This window comes from Ochlerotatus camptorhynchus, unplaced genomic scaffold (genome assembly GCF_037179485.1).
Source record: "Ochlerotatus camptorhynchus isolate MF236.1 unplaced genomic scaffold, CSIRO-AGI_Acam_v1.1 ptg000277l, whole genome shotgun sequence".
Classification (NCBI taxonomy): Eukaryota; Metazoa; Arthropoda; class Insecta; order Diptera; family Culicidae; genus Ochlerotatus; species Ochlerotatus camptorhynchus.
In genome coordinates, this window is record NW_027040766.1 from 6,922,378 (window position 1) to 6,942,933 (window position 20,556).

The window sequence follows — 20,556 nt, forward strand, 5'->3', positions numbered from 1 at the left end:
ATATATGCATTCATTTTACAATACTATTAGAATTTATCAAAATTTTTGCAAGAATTTTCTAAAATTTGTTGTCATAGTTTTCTTTACCGTCTACTTGGATTATTCAACCCAATTATCTTTTTAACTTCCTTGGACATTTTACCCCAATACGATCGCAAATATTTTTAAAATGTCATCCTACAATTTCCTCTGAGATCTTTTCAGAGGGGTACCATATACATGTTCTACACAAGTTTTAGCATTTCTTTGTAGAACACTCAAAAAAATGTATCAAGAAAAGAATTGGTTTTGTGGTCTAAAAAGCCACCTGAATTATCCGAGAAGGCAAAAAAACCATACACGTGTATGTAAATACATATCGCAACAATCAAATTTGATACACCAACGTAAAAAGAGCACGGGTTTGAATATCTCAAATACCAAAACGTATCAACAACACTCGCTCAGGTCACGGCTGTTTGGTTCAGAATGGCATCCGAACCGTACCGTAGGTCGGGTCATCGAAACAAAATCCAGTTTCACACTTCAAAGAACAGCCGCTTGGGTAAGATTTCAGCTCAAATGTGACGGTCTGAAAAGGATTGAAAAAAGTCCACCAAAAAAGTAAAAACATATCCGTTGCTCGTGGCAATCGTCTCAGAAGCGTCTTTATGATTCCTGAAAAGCGTGTGAGTGTGACGGAAGCAGGTGGATGATTTTGACGCATCATACTAAAGCAGCAGGTTGTCGGTGAAACTTTCCAACAGTGGCATGAACTGTCTTACGAATGAGATTTTGGGGCAAATGTCTTTCTTCGACGGTATCCAGGCTTCTCATGCTTTCTTGGAAAAATCATCTCCCGAAACGGAAATATTAATCCCTCCTCCTCTTACTGGAGAACGGATAAAGTTTCGTAAATGTAAACGAGCCTTTTGTTGTTGTTGTTGTTGTTCTTACTGCGAGTGATCTTGACTAGAGTTGTTGACCGTTCTTTCGCCAATTGCCGTAAGCTGTGTGTCCTCAGCAGTTCACAGAAACACTCATCAGCTAATAAGCCAACATAAGTGGAAACGTCAAGAACGAACCAAGCACGGATCGTTTTCATAGTTTACTTAGTTACGCAGCGTCTCTTTTCACCTCCTTTCCATTATTCCATTTAGATAAATGACCCAATTTCAACCGAACTAATTGTACTGCCCTTTCCTCGGAGCGTTGCGCTCCATAAAAAAAAATCGAATTGTTGACACACATGCACAGCGCACACATCCACCCACCCGGCAGAAAATGTCGTAGTCGCTTAAACTTTCAGAGAACGACCTAATGGGGGAAAGCAAACGTTGAACCTTAGGAAATCTGATTAGTCGTCTCCCCCCTCGAGCGTCCTCCCACCCAAGACAGTCGGCACATTTTGCAATATCACAGCACTTCCGTTGTGGTCCCGGTGAAAGCTCCTGTTGCTTTTGTTGTCGTCGATGTCGTCGATGAGACCGACGGTGACGCGTGTACGGCGCTGTCATCAAGTGACTGACTGGAGGCGGGTGGAGGTTGGATGCCAATATCCGACCCAATCCCAAATATCCATTCACTACCGCTTCAGTTTAAGAAGGTGTGAAGGAGATAACCAAAGTGGCTATCTGCTAGCACTGGCTCTGCTGTCATCATGATCGAGTGGAATGAGATGGGTCTGCATTAAATGTTTGCCTGGTTATGACCGCCTGAATGGTATCGACACGAAAATGTTCTTTACGGTGGGACCCTTCCTAGGGGTGGGAGCTTGTCGATAATTAAATTTTCATCATGTCAATTAGATGCTTCGATACGATGACAATAGTCAGTTAGTGTGACAATGGGTATACGACTTTGGTTTTTGGTTGGGGGAGAATTTTCTAGCTGGGGAGTACACTTCGAAAATAAATTAGTTTGTTCGAAGATTCTACTGTTGTTCATCGGCCGATTCTCGAGAAGGTGTTTTCAAATAACCCTAATAGCAGACTTATTTCTGACAGACAAGGATTCAATTTTGACAATCACTTCTTTTAAAATCGGACGATCAACAACAGCGGGATTTTTGATCATTTTAATTTATTTTCGGAGTGTCAAATATGATTGAAAATTCAACAAACAGCCTGAGTGACCGATCAAAAATCAATTTCGAACTTTCCTAAAAATTATCGATCTCAAGTTTCGTTAAATCTAAGCTATTTTTCCGCCCCTCAGGAATGTTTTAGAGGCAACATTTTCACCGCCTGCTGAGTACGGTGTTGCAACTAAGGCAGTAAGGCTAAACTTTGAATTGATTTTATGTGATGGATCCAGAACCTAGGGGCATCCCACTCTAAACTATAACTCTAGTATCAATTAAGTATTTCCAAGTATCTGATAAGTATTCTTAAGTATTTTTAAGTGTTTTAAGTTTTTGATTTTTTTAAACGTAGTAACCGGTTTCTAATTTAGTCAATGTATTACTTTAATCTGTTAAAATTAATTGAAGTAGTGTAATCATGTTTATGAGTAAGTACCAAGGGGAAAGACACTCAGCACAGTGTGCCGAAAGTATATTTGGCATAGCTTAGGCACATCCATCGGCACACCTTCGGCACAATCTCGTAGGCATTGAATTGTTCATTAAACAAAATGGGAGCACTGCTGGACAGCTGTTATTGAAGTTGTTCACAACAATTACATTCTGTTTGACTGTGTATTTCAGAAACATACTGTAACTGAATATACTAGAGGAACTCAGACCAGCAATGCACTTCTCGGCTCACATTTAAATTCGAAATGTAGGCTGCTATCGATGCCGGTCACAAGTCTTTCAGCTACTACGCGAATTAAGTGTACTACGAAGCGGAATGCAAGAGCAATTGGGATGGATTTATTCATGCAATAGTGGCGGTTGGATACGGAAAACTCAAAGCAGAAGATTCCTGGCTAATCAAGAACTTCTGATCCAACTACTGGGGCAACGATGGATATGCTTTGATGGCGGTGAAGGGCCTTACCACCGATGCGACGTAGGTAAATTTGAATTGAGATTTCGGTTTAAATTTGAGTAGTTTTATTTTCGGATACGTTTCATCTTATACGGATGAAATAAATGGTTTTCGATTTTTGTAATAAAAATAAAAGTTAATTAGGTTGAGTGCAAGCGATAAACATTCCGTGTGATTGTGCCGTGAAAAGTAGTCGGTCAATTGGTCGTCTATCAAACCAAACTCATTTTAACAATACCGAACTAATTTTCACGGCACAATCACGCAGAGTTTGTATTGCTGCAAGTCGACCTAATCAACTTACAATTTTTAAACTGAATTTCACTTGTTCAGGTACTACGCTCGAATTTTCCCGGAACTCCAACCCGATGGTAAAACCAAACGTCTTAGTTTGAGATCCTTCTTCTTGGCATAAGCCATTCCGACGTCGAAAACCTCCGAGAGCTTCTTGCGTGGAATCATCACCTTCAGCAGTTTCTCTTCCATATTGAGCAGTAAAGTGTAGTGCTTCTGAATCGTTTCCGTCGGATTGACCAGCAACGTTCGGACGACATTGGAGTAGTTGGACTTGTAACGCGCACCCAGAGCACAGATGATATATCCAAAGTGCAGATAGTTCTTGTCGCTGAATGCACTGAACTTCAAGCTGTAATTGCACACCAATCTTGGGTCATGTTTTTTTGTCAGTGTGCCGCAGGTGTTCCGATTGTGCCGGTCATAGAGCAAGCTGCGAATGTTTGTAAAATACACATCCCAGCAACCCGGTGTTTCTGACACCTTGAATGTTTTGGTTTGAAATCGCAAGGATACATCGGATTGAGGATGACGCGGGAAGTGTCGGGTATGCAAAATTTTGGTGTTTGGTGTTCATTGGACAATAAAAGTCCTGTGTTTTAGGTTTTATAATGCCCTCAAAGGCAGACCAGAATCCTAGCCATTCGTGATGTGAAAAGCAACGGTCTATCAGCGGCCAGAAAGAGTTGGAACCGGTGAGGAATATTGTAGTAGACCGACTATAGAGGATGATGCATATGAGTTCTGTAGTTTGTTTTGTGTGAGTTGCACCATTATATGAATTAAGGGCACTAATGGGGTCTGATCAACTGGCTCTTTCTCTTCAGCCCACTCATTTCGTATTTAGATCTATAAGTGAACCGATAAATGAACTGCTGGTCCTCTGGTATATTCAATTAGAGGCTGTTCCTGAATATACAGTCAAACAGCACGTCATGTTGTGAACAATTTCAATGAAAGCTGTCCAGCAGTGCTTCCATTTTATTTACAACAAATCAATGCCTACGAGATTGTGCCGAATGGATGTGCCCAAGCTGTGCCGAATTTAATTTTGACACAATGTGCTGAGTGACTTACCCCTTGTGATTTTCTCACTTTTAGGCTTTGAGACCAGTAAGGATAAGAAGGAAAATACTAATCTGTTCTGTAATATTAATTTATTTCAAACCAATTGATATACCAAATAAAACGATGTACTTCAAAAACGTAATTTATTTTTTTTCATTTCGTGTAAAATAGTCTTAAAATAAAATATATGAATTTAATTCAAAAAATTTCCCAAACAATGTTTAAAGCAATTCCGAGATTATCATAAAGCGGATATGTTGGTTCGTCATGTCCAGCCCTAATAATAAGCCTTAACCAGTAGAGCTTCGAAGCTTCCAATCCGAGGAAATGTGATTCACTTCTACAATAAACTCATTCGGCGGCAATCTACTGATGTTCGTGGTGAGAGGTTGTATCAGCTACTGGACACGTTGGGTTGTTCAGTGCTGAACGATGGCAGACCGACTCGGTTCGATCCCACCACCGGGGTAGAGTCCGTGATTGATCTGGCCATAGCCTCTTGGGATGTAGCCAGCCAGTTTATCTGGCGGGTTGACGATGACTTACACGGAAGTGATCATTTCCCTATTTCATTGTCACAGGCTGTAGACCTACCGTCTACTGTGACAAGACTTAGATGGAACCTTAAGAATGCAGATTGGGACAGCTTTGGCAAAGAAATCTGTCGTCAACTGTCTGGTGATGACACGATATTGAGACCAGGTGACTGGACCCAAATCTTGAGTAAGGCCACTCATCGTCACATCCTAAAGGCTGGAGGGAGGGGAGGTATGAAAACAGTCCCTTGGTGGGGGACAGAAGTTCTTACGGCGATTAGGGCTAGACGTAAATGTCTAAGGGCGCTGCGTAGGTTGCAGCTTGATGATCCTTCTAGGGCCGCCAGATTGAGGGAGTTCCAACTCGCTCGATCTATATCTAGAAGCGTAATCAAAGCTGCAAAGCGGGATACATGATCTGCTTTCACCGCGGACATGTCGGAAACCACTAGCTCTGGTGAGCTATGGCGAAAGGTAAAGTCTGTCGGTGGTAAGAATAGACATGTTGAGAGGGTGATTAAGTTGATTGGTGATTACACGAAACACCCAGGACTTATCAGTGAGGCCTTTGCTGATCAATTTGCCAAGGTGTCGGCAAACAGCAATCACAGTGATGAGTTCCTGCGTTTAAAGTCATTGGCTGAGGGGGAGTATCGCTTCTCCCGTGACAGGCAGTGTAGTCTTGTTAAAGACTACAACAGGGTATTAGAACTTGAAGAGCTCAACTGCGCCCTGCGCCGCGGCAGTGGTAAGGCTGCGGGCCCTGACGACATTGGGTATCCCTTGCTTAGGAGATTTCCTCTTGTCGGCCGATTGGCTCTTCTAGACACTATGAACGAAGGATAAAACCCTAACAGATGCATATCGACCGATAACCCTGCTGAGCTGCATGGGAAAAACACTCAAGCGGATGGTTAACCATCATCTATCAACTGAGCTGGAGAGGCAAGGACGGATCCATCCACAGCAACACGCATTTCGATGCAGCTATGGTTCGGAGACGTTCTTCTCTGAGCTCGATCATTTATTGGACAAGGCCTCGTCGGAAGATTTGCATGTAGATGTAGTCTCCCTAGATTTGTCCAAGGCATATGATATGACATGGAAGCTTCCTATCTTTACTTCCCTCAAGAGCTGGGACTTCCAAGGATGTATGTTTACGTATGTACGGAGAATGGCATCCCGCAAGGGTCTGTCCTCTCGGTTACACTGTTTCTCATTGCGATGAACTCAGTGTTTGAACGCATTCCTAAGGAAGTATACATTATTGTATACGCCGATGACATTACCCTTATCGTGTTAGGTAAATACGGTAGGGTGGTTAGGCACAAAATGCAGGATACAGTGCAGTCTGCCGTTGACTGGGCAGATGGTGGTGGGTTTGTGATTTCCCCCAAGAAGTCCAAACTGCTGCACGTCTGCTTTGGTCATCATCACAGACCGAGCCTGCCATTTGTTAGTATCAGTGAGCATGCGGTCAAGGCCGTACGCGAGATGAAACTGCTTGGTGTGACTATTTATAGCAAACTCCGATTTGTTAAGTACGCCAAGTTGGTGAAGGATAACGTCAACAACAAGTTGAATATCCTTCGGACCCTATATGGTCGCTTCTCTGAAGCCTCTTGTAGTACATTGACCAAGGTTGCTAGGGCTCTGGTTGTCCCTAGCATCCTTTACGGGGCGGAATTGTGGAGCAGAGGTGGTGTCTCCCTGCTCCAGATTCTGGAACCTCAGTACAATGAGGCGTACAGAATATGTAGCGGAGCGCTGAGGTCTTCACCGATAGCCTCTCTGTTGGAGGAGAATGGAAAGGTTCCTTTGGTGCATGTTGTCACCGATAACCTGGCCACCAAGGCGCTGAGGTTACTAGAAAGGGATCCCATCCTCAATGACAGGCCCACGGTTGCAAGGGCGAGAGGATGGTGGAGCGACTTGACGGGAGTAGATTTTCCCACGTTAGCCCAGCGAGCTAGGCTGTGGCAAAGGGCATGGGATGCCACTGCCTCGAAAGTTGATAGGAGGGTCAAAGCTATGTGCGGGGCGGGGACCAGCTCTGATGTGGCGAAAGCTGCATTTAGATTTTACTGCCTCATACGAGGGAAGGCCCATGCTATTTACGGACGGTTCATTTATCGAAGAGGAAGTTGGTTATGGGGTGTCTAGGGAGGCCATAAGCCGCTGCGGCCGGTTACCCGGTCTCTGTGGCATCTTCTCAGTTGAGGCCTATGCTCTCCTGCAAGCTTGTAGGCTAGCAAATGGGTCTCAGGCCGTTGTATTCTCTGACTCTGCGAGTTGTCTCTCTGCCCTTCAGCATGGGCAGGTTGGACACCCGTGGCTGTTAGAGGTGCAGTGGTACGCTAACATAACCTTTGTATGGATACCTGGACACGCAGGTATACCAGGGAATGAGGCTGATGATAAACTAGCTAACCAGAGTCGTCTTGCTCAGCTAGAGGTCCTCCGGTGCCCTATAGTGACGCTACCCGCTGGGTGAAGCAGACCTCGCGATACGCACAACCGTGATGCATTCCTGCGTAGAATCAAGAATACTACACAAAAGTGGAAGGATGTACCTAATTCTCAAGATCAGAAAGTTCTGACTCGGCTGAGGATTGGTCATACACGGCTCACTCATGGACCTCGTTTTAGCGGCAGTGTAGCCTACTGCCAGGGATGCGGTGCGGTTTTAGATGTAAATCATTTATTGGTGGAGTGCCCGGCAAGAGCACAATTGAGGGAAGATATGGGTGTCGTTGGTTCAATCCGTGAGGCATTGTTCAACGACAGGAGTACAGAACAGGCTGTACTCAATTTCTTGCGGGCGGTTGACTTATACGATATGATATAAGCATAAGTAAGTTTAAGTGGCATTGGAATGAAAATGACTTGTATAGTCACTCCACTTCATTCGACAAAAGGCAGTCTTTAAGGTCCTAAAGACCATGGTGTGTAAAGGAGGACGACCCAATGGGGGACGATGATGAAACAGCTGCAGTTTGAAAACCGTCTCTAATGAACTAAATTCTCCTCTACCAGGGGATCAGTTTAAAGAGACGTTAATAAACTTAGCCACTTAGCCACATCGCAGAGGTAAAAAGGCTAACAAAGAGATGGATAAAGGACTTCATTATGAATTTAAATCCAATGTTGCAGAACACATATTTACAAAGGGGCACTATGTGACAAAGGATAACATTAATATCCTGCGGAATGTATCTTCGCATTGGAAACTAGACGTAGCAGAAAGTTTAGAAATAATTAAACAAAATCCATCAACATTGCTTAATAGAGATCAGTTGATACCTGCTGATTTTTAGTACCTATTAATTAGTATATAACTTGTAGATAAAAGATGGTTTCTTCAGTGCTTGGCACTGATGAAGTCTGCAAGTAGTAGACGAAATACGCGTAGCTGTCAAAAGATAAGCAATTATAACGAAATTTATAGGAAATAAACCAACACACTCAAAGCTCTTCATAAAGGGATTCTGTTAAGAGGTTCGACTAATTTAAAAGATTTAATTTTACACGTGACGTAATTCAACTTTGACGTAAATCATCGAACGTAAACAATCATTAAGTGTTCCCCCAAACCGAAACATTCGCATCTAGACAAAAAAAAAGGCATTTGAATAAATTGATTTTCTCGTATCTTTCAACTGATTCTTACGTCATAAGGGCTGCTTGCATATGTCGGTCTCAAGGCATCGCAATTTACATTAACTTTCCGTAGTATTGTGCACTATTTAAATCTTCATACCCGGAAAAACTCTTTCAATTCACCCGTCCCATTCTAGAAAAGTTTCAGCTTCATATTTACTTTGAATAATTATAGCACACAAACAAAACCGTTACGCATGAATTGCAATCATATGTACGCGGACGGAGCGGGTTGGTGCGTGCTACCATACCCAGCCAAGCAGAAAGAGAGAGAGAGAGCGAGAAGCTGTCTGAAAGTCTTCGACTTCGAGATTCACGTGCGGCCGTTGCTAAATATAGTTTCGGAACGGGGAATTTGCTACCGGGTGTCTGAAGGCTGTTTTCCCAACCGAACTATTCAACTGACACGTGATTTCGATTATGACTCCCCGAGCTGACGGGTTTTATGGCAAACATGATGGCAAAGTTGGCGTGAGGAGAAATGCTCTAGTCGTTATGATCATCAACAAACTGCTCTTGAGGAATCAGTCAAATGATTTGAAATTTAAACAAGTACAATACCTTTCTGTCTACCATCACGCTGCTTGCTCAACCTGGGGCTCACATCATCGTTGATCACCAAACTCTGCTCCATCGCATCCCCGCCGCTAGTCTTCTCCAGCTTCGATGAACTATCTTCGTCATCAACCGAAGCTTCCTGTCTCCCGGAAGTGGTACCATCTTCCTCTTCTTCCTCCTCATCATCCTCCACTTCAACCTCACTGGGAGACGAATTAACACTGCTCACTTCATCACTTTCATCGTCCACATGGAATCCCCGGTCATCGTCGTCTTCCGAACTGGAACTGGCGGCAACCCGACGACTACTAGCTAAGGCCAATTCCGCCGGAAGCGATTGCTTCGCCGACGGGGACGTCTTAATGCCTTCGGCCAGATGAGTTCCCCTGTTCTTCGGATTGGTGACTACCTTCGACGGAGACAGCAACACTTTGTCGGTCCCATACAAATGGAGACCCCTCTCACCGGGGACAAAAATATCCGAAGCTTTTTTCACCACATGAGTGGTACTTTTCGGTAGATCCCGCATCACCGCTCTTCTTCAGTTATTTCTATCCAAACACTACTGCTTATCATCCACTTTACTTATGGGTTTCTGCACATCTGAAAAAAAAACCAAACCCGCATTTTTGCGTCAGCAAAACTACAACATCACTGGATTTTCACTGTTTAACTTTTTCATCCACATCCCCACTGGAGAACTACACTTGAAATCGTGCACTGGACGTTCTTTCCGGACACGCTGATGCTACTGGCAAATGTGCCCAGATCTCTTGATTAGACAGTATCACTTGAAAAGCACGTTCATGGGCAGTCTTCCACTCTTACACACAGAAAAACCCACTCCAAACTTAATTAAATATGTCTTTTATCGGTTTGCTTGCGTCACAATCCCTCCAGCCGTTGCTCCATTTGCCGACAACTGTTGATCTGAGCTGTTCTTAAAACATGAAATCCAATCCATTTCCGAAACCACACAAACCACTGCAAGGAGACGCGCGGTGCCAAAACGTCATTGATGGATCATTTTCTGCTTGGAAACTTGTCCTCCAATTTACCTACACGGGCCTACCTAGTGCTGTCAGTTGCTGTCGGCAACCATCGACCGACGCCGACGGACGGATGGAAAGCGTGGTGTTCAAAGCCATACCGTCTCCCACTCGGTTTGGGTTTAATGGTCTACACAGGGCTGAAGTCGGTTGGTTGGGTTGCTTTACTGAAATGTACTTAGCTAAACACTGCAGCACTGCAGTGGAACACATTGAAATATACCTTTCGATGGTGATAGACAAATGACAAAATTCGGCTCAATCTAAGTTGTTTTTGCTGGATCCCAGACTGGCCACTGGATTTAAGAAATTGATTTCCCGGTTTTTCCAGGGTACCCAACACAGCAAAAAAAAATAATAATTTTGATATCACATCAAAGTGGATGCACTTCAATCGTGTCAAAAATATTGTGTAATATTACATGCCAAAAATGAAAAAAATATCATTAATACTGTGCATGAACTGTCATAACGCTACTTTTACTACATTTGTTTATTTTTGTGGCCATAAAAATAACATGAGATTTTCGACATGATTGAAGTGCATCCTCTTGGATGTAATATTAAAATTTATTTTTTGCTGTGAACATAATCACAGTTTCTTTTAAACGGGTACATTTTTCGGAGCGCGTTAGGCCTAGCACTATTGGGCTGGGTGGATCATTGAATCTAATGTCATGAAGTCATAGATTGAACTTAGAAATTCTTATAGAAAATTATGATATCAACGGAATAACATTTGAGATCTCAAACTAAGCTTATTTTCTTAAAGATTTAAAGCTAGTGATGCCAATGTAAAACATTCTTGAAATTAAAAAGAATTCAATCATGACCTACACACTTAGAAAAATTCATGTAAATTTAGGTGCTCTGAGACTGACATATACGAGCGTCAATTCTGACATAAAATTGAGTAATAATAGACGCGAAATTCAGCTCAATCGAACTTACTTTTCGTCGAGTAACAAACTTTTCAGTCTCGGAGCACTTAATTTTACATGACATGTTTGTTTACGCCTCATCCTTTATGTCAAAGATGGATTCCGTCACTTTTAAAATTAGGTATTTCTAAGTGTGTAGTATTTATTTTCTAAGCTAAAAATCATGAGACACAAACTATGGACTTTCTGACACTTTGAAGAATTACCTAGATAGCGGCCTCGGTGGTGTAGTGGAAAGCGTGATTGCCTCTCACCCGAAAAGGTCTGGGTTCAATCCCAGTCGGCGCCACCAGGATTTTGTGAGGTATAAAATCTCTAATCACGCGAGGAAAGTAAAGTCGTTGGTCCCCGGTCCATGAGTTGATGGGTCGATAAGTAGATGGTGTGGGAGCTGCCTTCCTAGCATCGCACAGTGGTCTAGAACTGTGAAAAGACATGAATCTTGCCACCACTAGTCTAATGCCTTCAGGAAAGTTTCTGGATATAAACAGGTCCTGCTTTCGACATTGACAAATCAATGATTAGAAGTGGGATTCAAAATTTATTTTTCCAAAAATTCCATATTCAGGTTCGGTTCGGTCTAGGACACAGTTTTAGAAAATATCAAAACAAGAAGTCTTTTTTTACGCAGTATTCAATTTAGGTCCCTCTTTTTACGAAGTAAATCCTAAATAACGAGTTTTCTTTTTACGAACTAAATTCCAAATAAGGAGTTTTTTTTTTGCGATTATTGGAATCAGGAAAAAAAATTGTGAAATATCCCACAATATGAGTATCTTTGGAATCGGAGTGACATGTAGGAACCGGAAATTCATGTCTGACGTCATTTTGAAATCTAAGATGGCGGCATCCGGTTCATGAAAAACTGGAAAATACTTTCAATTCTCCAAAATATGGGTTTTTTGGAATCGGAGTTACGTGTACGGACCGGAAATGCATGCCTGACGTCATTTTGGAATCCAATATGGCGGCTTCCGGTTACAGAAAACCTCGAAAATAATGTCAAATACCCCACAATATGGGTATTTTTGGAATCAGGGTGACGTGTAGGAACTGGAAATCTATGTCTGATGCCATTTTGAAATCCAACATAGCGGCTTCCGGTATGGGTATTTTTGAAATCGGAGTGACATGTAGGAACCGGAAATTCATGAATGACGCCATTTTGGAATCCAAGATGGCGGTTGCCGTTTACTAAAATCACTTGTAAATTCTGTGAAAAACTCCACAATATGAGTATTTTTGAAATCGAAGTGACATGTAGGAACCGGAATCCATGCCTGACGCCATTTTGGAATCCAAGATGGCGGCATCCGGTTACAGAAAACCTGAAAAATAATTTCAATACCCCACAATATGGGTATTTTTGGAATGCCGCCATATTGGATTTCAAAATTGCGTCAGACATAGATTTTCAGTTCCTACACGTCACCCTGATTCCGGAAATACCCATATTGTGGGGGTAATGACAGTATTTTCCAGTTTTTCATGAACCGGATGCCACCATCTTGAATTTCAAAATGGCGTCAGACATCGACTTCCAGTCCCTACACGTCTCTCCGATTCCAAAAATACCAATATTGTGGGGTATTTGACAATATTTTTAAAAACCTCTTTTTACGAAGTAAATCCCAAATAACGAGTTTTTTTACGCACTAATTCGATTTACGAACCCCCGGTTTGGTTCGTAAATGGAGGTTCCAGTGTACGAGGTAATTTTGAGAACAATTTCAAATAAATTGTAAGGCGATTGAAAAAATATCTTCAAGCAATTCTGAAGACACTATTTTAGGAATTATGAGGAATTCTAAAAACAATCTGAGTGCGCAGTAGGCTCTGCTCTAGAACGGTTGGTTTTAAATTCGCTGTCACAAATTTTGTGTTTTCCGCGTTCGTTTTGGCTGGTACCAATGCAAAAAGAAATAAATGTGAATAAATGAAGATTCTGAACGTTATTGTGAAAACTTTCGAACAAGAACTTGCTATTAATAGAATTGTTGCTGTAGCGTCATGCTAGCTGGTTTGTGCTTCGGTGGGTTTTTCTTTTCGCGTGTTAGGTGCTACGCCTCCGCTTCCGGAAGAAAAGTTTTCGTTTACGTTTTTGGTGTTGGCGTTCTGCCCCCCCATCACGGGAAAGATAGTTTTGAAGGTTAAACTAGAGCCAGAAAAAAAACTCCCAAATATGCTTTGTTTGCGGGTCGATATGTTGTTTTTCCAGTAGCTTTTCTCTCTCGCTTTTTTCACTTGGTGTTGTTCTAATTTTAGTTTTGTGCCTTTTCAAAAACGTAAGGATACAAAGATATTTTAAACCTGACTTTAGTGCACGGTTCGAAAGAAAGTTTGACGGGTTGTGTAGTATTGTGTTAGTGTGCTTGTGAAATTGCTTGATTTACAGGAGGCTGAATGTTTGGTGAGATCAATCTAATTATAAGTTAATCAAAAACGCTGTTCCACTATTACTAAATACGCACTGGATTTGAAAACATCATGTTTTGGATCTGAAAGTGTGCTGGCATTGCCATTATTCAATTGATAACGGTAATTGTAATGGTGAAAGCGACCTCAGAATAGACGTGAATAACCAGGCATTCTGAAATGGGTTGCTGGATCTACAGTAGAGCCATAGAGGTAACTCTAAGACCAGAAGGTCCCGAAGAAACGTGCTCAACTTTTTGGCTCAGCTTTGGTACTCTCTTCGGTTAGAAGAGATACGAAAAACATTGAAAAGTGATAGAGAAAGAGAGAGAAGAGTATGCCGATTATTCAACAGGACTCAACGAGAATCGAGATGACAAAGATTCAGCAGCAAGGACACAATACATAAGCGGTGAGATCTAACTGATTACAACTAGATATAAAAATATGAAATGCATCCTACTAAATATGTGCCATCTACAAAGCAGGAATTGCTTTGATGATAGAAGTGTACACGCAGTACCAATATACATTTTATATCGGTACTACGTGTATGCGGGGCTTGTTGTAAGTGAAAGTAACCTCGGAATGGACGTGAGTGGTGACCAGGCATTCTGAAATGGGTTACTGAATCTCAACAGAGCTATCACCTTTCAACTTCCGGGCTAAAATTGTTTGCAATGGGATCAGCATAAGATAATAATAGATTATATTGCAAACATTTTTCTTCCATAAAAACACTGCCGGACAGTGGAAGTTGAATTTTATATACATACATACATATATATGAGGATTTAAAAAAAATCTGAATTATTTTCAGGGACCGAAAGTATCTTTATTAAAGAAAGATAAGATAAAAGCTGACTAAAAGTAAATTGGTACGCCTCTCGCGCACCTTTAGTGTTGGGAATCGAAAATCTTTGACAGTGGTTTTTTTACACTTCTATAGAGAACAACTGGTGCAAGTTTGATCGAAGTAGTCGATCGCGTTCAGAAATAACGTCAAATGAACCTCGAAAGAAGAAAAAATATTGTTCACAAGCACCTGAAAAATCCGGAGTGGTCCGGTTTCAAGCTGACTAAAGTGCTGAAGCTTCAAGGAAACCCTTAGTGTGGAAAGGAATAAGCGAACCTACGAAAAAAAACTGGAACCAGGGATCGTCCGCTGCGCAGGAAGGTGTTGAGGAGCGTCAAAGCCAACCCCGGTCTTTCAATCCGAGATGTGGCCAGAAGGTACAACGCCAACTTTCAAACGGTGCGGAACATCCTTGCCAGGGAAGGATAAAAATCGTACATAGCCAGTAAACATCCGAACCGGCACATGAAGCAGAATTCCGTGGCCAAAAAGCGTGCGACAGAAACACAAGGGCTGCACTTGGATCGATGACGAAACATACGTCAAACTCGATTTTAAGCAGCATCCCGGTCAAAAGTTTTACATCGCGACTGGACGTGGGGATGTGCCGGGAAGATTCAAGTTCGTGTTTTCCGTCAAGTTCACGAAGAAGGCCATGATTTGGCAAGCGATTTGCAGTTGTGGCCTGTAAACGGAACCATTCGTCACATCCTCGACGATGACATCCCAAGTTTACATCGAAGAATGCCTGAAAAAGCGTGTACTGCCGTTCATCCGCAAGCATAGGGGCAAAGTCATCTGTTGGCCCGATTTGGCCTGCTGCCACTACCCCAAGGTGGTTATGGAGTGGTATGCTGCCAACAAGATCGATTTTGTTCCCAAGCTAATGAATCCTCCGAATTGCCCGGAATTTCGACCAATCGAAAAATATTGGGCAAATTGAAAGCAGCGACTTCGACGAAGCGGCGAGGCAGTCAAAGACACGCAGCAAATGCAGGAAAAATGGAAGAAATGTACTGATTCATCAAGAGGAAGGTTCGAGATTTCGTACGAACTGGAGAAATGTAACTATCGAATGCTGTGACTTTGAAGTTTTAATAAAAGTACTGTAAAGCAACCATTAATGGCCTTTTTAAACTTATTAAATCACGAATTACAGGCCTTTTTGTGTGTACCAATTTACTTTTAGTCAGCCTTTATATATGGCATTGCTCTAAGAAGCTAAATTAATTATTATGGTTTTCTTATGGTCTTCAAGTTCAAGTGGTCTCCAAGTTTTATAAACACCCCTAGTAAAATTGAAAATGTTTCTTGGTTAAAAAATACAGTTTTACATTATGGATCATTGTAAGGTTGGAAATGTGATTTTAATTTATACAAATAATATTACATGCAAGTTGCACGCAATCTATTCTAGAAGTGTAAAATAAAACACATATTTCCACACCCAGCAGCTTAAATTCCATGTATTACTCAAATCATTTGTCGGTGTATCATTTGAAAATGTAAATCCCATAAATTCGGAATCCACCCGCTGATCAAAGCCACACAGAAACCAGTTCCCATTTTCGGTTGTGCGAAAAACATGTCTCTTTTTTTTTTTTTTTTTTTTTTTTTTTTTTTTTTTTTTTTTTTTTTAACTTTTTATTTGTTCCAAATTCAAAATAAATTACATTTCATTTTTAACCTAGGTGCTCCAGTTACTACAGTAACTTACCAGCCTTAATTGTTATGATATATATCTAAGTGTTTTTACATTGTTCCTGTCTTGGCAATTCAGTATTTTAAACAGGTTTTTTAAACCTGCATGTCAGTATAACAATTGATAGCTTAAGACTAAATAACTAAAACTAAATCTTATCTAAGTATAAAGGGAATTAATCGTTGCAATTGAGGATTGTAACGATTTTTGCCGGAAATTATTAATTATTTTGTTGGACATTTGTGCTAAAGTCTCAACATTCGAAATTCTATGTACTTCGGTAGTACTGTACCAGGGAGGCAAGTTCAAAATCATCTTCAGAATTTTGTTCTGAATCCTTTGAAGTGCTTTTTTCCTGGTAGTGCAACAACTAGACCATATTGGCACAGCGTAAAGCATAGCCGGTCTAAAAACTTGTTTGAATATTAGAAGTTTATTCGTCAGGCAAAGTTTGGATTTCCTGTTTATAAGAGGATACAAACATTTAATATATTTGTTACATTTGGCTTGAATGCCCTCAATGTGATCTTTAAAAGTTAATTTTTGGTCAAGTATTAATCCAAGATATTTCACTTGGTTTGACCAGGAAATTGGAACTCCGTTCATAGTGACTATGTGACTACTACTAGGTTTCAAAAACGAAGCTCTAGGCTTATGTGGAAATATTATAAGTTGAGTTTTGGAAGCGTTGGGAGAAATCTTCCATTTTTGTAAATAAGAAGAGAAAATATCTAAACTTTTCTGCAGTCTGCTGCAAATAACACGAAGACTTCTTCCTTTAGCGGAAATGCCTGTGTCATCAGCGAACAAAGATTTGTGGCAACCCTGAGGCAAATCAGGGAGGTCCGAAGTGAAAATGTTATACAATATAGGCCCAAGAATGCTACCCTGAGGAACTCCTGCTCTAACAGGTAGTCGATTAGATTTGGAATTTTGATAATTTACCTGCAGAGTTCTGTCAGTTAAATAATTTTGAACTAATTTCATAATGTAAAGTGGAAAATTAAACTTTTTCAATTTAGCAATCAAACCTTCATGCCAAACACTGTCGAATGCTTTTTCTATGTCTAGAAGAGCAACTCCAGTTGAGTGGCCTTCAGATTTGTTTGAACGAATTAAATTGGTAACTCTCAAGAGTTGATGAGTAGTTGAATGCCCATGGCGAAATCCAAACTGCTCATCTGCAAAAATTGAGTTCGTATTGATGTGAAGCATCATTCTATTCAAAATTATTTTTTCAAAAAGTTTACTTATTGAAGAAAGCAAACTTATTGGACGGTAGCTAGAAGCTTCAGCTGGATTTTTATCCGGCTTCAAAATTGGAACAACTTTTGCATTTTTCCATTTATCAGGAAAGTATGCCAAATGGAAACATCTGTTAAATAATTTTACCAGGAAAGACAAGGTACTCTCTGGGAGTTTTTTGATGAGGATATAGAAAATTCCATCATCACCTGGAGCTTTCATATTTTGAAATTTTTTAGTTATAGACCTTACTTCGTCCAAATCAGTCCCCCAGGAATCATCAAAAATATTTTCCCGAGAGAAAATATTCCGAAAATCCTGAGCAACCTGATTCTCAATAGGACTAGTAAGACCCAAACTGAAATTATGGGAACTCTCGAATTGCTTAGCAAGTTTCTGAGCTTTTTCCAAATTTGTGATCAAAATTTTACCACCTTCTTTAAGCGCTGGAATTGGCTTTTGAGGTTTTTTCAAAATTTTTGTGAGTTTCCAAAAGGGTTTGGAACTCGGGTCTAATTTAGAAACATTATTTTCAAAAGTTTTGTTTCTCAGGGCAGAGAATCGCTTTTTAATTTGTTTTTGCAAATCCCGCCAGATAACTTTCATGGCAGGATCGCGTGTTCTTTGAAATTGTCTCCTACGGACATTTTTAAGACGGATCAAGAGCTGAAGATCATCGTCTATTATAATTGAATCGAATTTAACCTCGCATTTTGGTACTGAGGCAGCTCTTGCTTCAACTATAGAAGTAGTCAGAGATTCAAGAGCATAATTAATTTCATCTTTGGTTTGCAAAGGAATGTTTGGATCGAAGTTATATTCCATAAATGTTCGATATTGCTCCCAATCAGCTCTATGGTAATTGAAAGTAAAGCTGTTGGGATTAGAAATTATTTCTTGGGATATTTCAAAAGTTACTGGAAGGTGATCAGAACCGAAGTCAGCATGGGTAACCAATTGGCTACAAAGATGACATGAATCAGTTAAGACCAAATCAATAGTTGAGGGATTTCTTGCAGAAGAAAAGCATGTTGGGCTGTTTGGATATTGAATAGTGTAATAACCTGCAGAACAATCATCAAACAGAATATTACCATTGGAATTGCTTTGAGCATTATTCCATGAGCGGTGTTTTGCATTAAAATCACCAATAATGAAGAATTTAGACCTATGACGGGTAAGTTTCTGGAGGTCACCCTTGAGAAAATTCTTTTGCTGGCCTACGCATTGGAATGGCAAATAGGCAGCTATAAACGTAAGTTGTCCAAATTTTGTTTCAACAGAAACTCCCAAAGTTTCAAAAACTTTGGTTTCAAATGAAGAAAGAATTTTATGCTTGATTCGTCTATGAATAATGATGGCAACGCCACCACAGGGTCCATCAAGACGATCATTTCTATAAATCAAGTAATTTGCGTCCTTCTTAACCTTATGGTCAGGTTTAAGGAACGTTTCAGTTATAACGGCAATATGCACGTTATGAACTGTCAAAAAATTAAATAGCTCGTCTTCATTATCTTTAAGAGATCGAGCATTCCAATTTAAAATGTTTAATGCTTTAAAATCCATTACTGAATTTTAAAGTCATAACAATATTATTAGCAAATTTTACTCCAGTTTGAATAGCATCAAACATGGAGTTAGATTTAAGCATATCAGAAATCATGTCAATTAATGAATTCTGTAAAAATTCCATTTTAGGGGCAGTAATGCTTCCTAAGTCAAAATTGTCAAAATTTCCGTTAGAACGTTGGTTAGTATTTTGATTTCTACCCGCTGCAATAGCAGCATAGGTAGCTCCATTAACTCGCTGAACATTGTTAGCAGCGAGGGGAGTAGGTACAGATGAAACATTTGAAGCAGGGGTGATATTTGTACCTACGGGTACGAATGTAGAATTTGTTCCTCGCTGACCGTTGTTAACAGCAGAGGAATTTGTACCTGGTCGGAAACGTGGAGCGTTTCCTACCTGTCGGTTAGAACGAGATTGTAGGATCGCTTTGCGAGTCTTACATTCCCAAAAATTGGATTTGTGGTTTTCACCACAATTTGAACATTTAAATTTCTTAGGATCTTCCTTCACAGGACAGTCGTCCTTTGCGTGAGAGGAATCACCACAATTCATGCATTTAGCTGGCATGTAGCAATTTTTAGTTCCGTGACCCCATCCCTGGCACTTACGGCACTGAGTGAGGTTTTGGAAATTTCCTCCAGTCTTCCTGAAGTGTTCCCACTTCACTCGGACATGGAGCATAAGGCTAGCTTTTTCTAAGGCCTTAAGGTTGTTTAGTTCACTAGACTTGAAGTGAACTAAATAAAAATCATTAGAAATCCCGTTGCGCGAATCGCCAGGACGGGATTTCATTTTCATTTTGATTACTTGGAGTGGCACAACTCCAAGTAATTTTGCCAGTTCATCTTTGATCTGATCCAGGGATTCACCACTGGGCAGTCCTTTCATGACAACCTTGAACACACGTTCAGTTTTGGTGTCGTAAGTAAAAAATTTGTGCTTCTTCTCAGTAAGATACTTGAGAAGACATTTAAATCCGTCCAAGGTTTCAGCCAATACACGGCATTCACCCCGACGTCCAATTTGTAGTGAAAACTTAACTTTCACGAAATTCAAAAGTTCCATGCGAAGAGCGTGGAAATCGGAAGTGGTTATCACAATAGGGGGAATCTTTTCCTTCTTGGCATTAAGCCGGGAAAGTTTACTAGAATTTTTCTTGGATGATGGATCATTCTCATCATCCGTGAGCAAATCAAATTGATTACTCAAATTAATTTCTTCAGAAGGGGGGTCAAGAGTTTGCCCCTTTCTTTTGCGTTTAGGCGCCATGGCGGCAGTAAATTTTTTATCCAAATCGACTTCCAAGCAGATTACTATAAGAATCTGAAGGATCGAAGAGGAATTTTCCAAATCGATATCCAAGAAGGATTACCTCGGGTAGGGTCCAAACAAGGATCGAAGAGGAATAAGAGGAGTTGAACAAGGTAGAAAATTTTTACAGGTTGAGCACTGAAAAGTGCTGTTTAAATTTGTTGTAGCTTTAGGTAGTAGTAACACTTCCTTAAGCAAAAAGCAAATAGATCCGCACGGCAAGAGAGCACGATGCGGACTGATGTCTCTTTAAATTCCATCGCACAAGACAAGCTGCCGGACGAAATAGCGTTCTAGCGGTGTTCTTTCCCACCTCCCTTCCGTTTCCTTCATGGCACGAATGGTAGGTACCTACCAAGTCGCTTTCCAAGTGTCC

At 40.8% G+C, this 20,556-nt stretch overlaps 1 protein-coding gene across 13 annotated transcripts in view; it reads right to left on the reverse strand.

Moving 5' to 3' along the window:
- Positions 1–20,556, reverse strand: part of LOC135706297 (liprin-beta-2-like) — a 163,627-nt gene that overhangs the window by 120,407 nt on the left and 22,664 nt on the right. For all 13 annotated transcript variants that reach the window (XM_065227877.1, XM_065227875.1, XM_065227878.1 and 10 more), the window contains exon 2: positions 9,092–9,691. In XM_065227877.1, coding sequence (XP_065083949.1) covers positions 9,092–9,617 — 526 coding nt within the window. In that variant the 5' untranslated portion in view covers positions 9,618–9,691. The remainder of the gene's footprint in view (positions 1–9,091; positions 9,692–20,556) is intronic.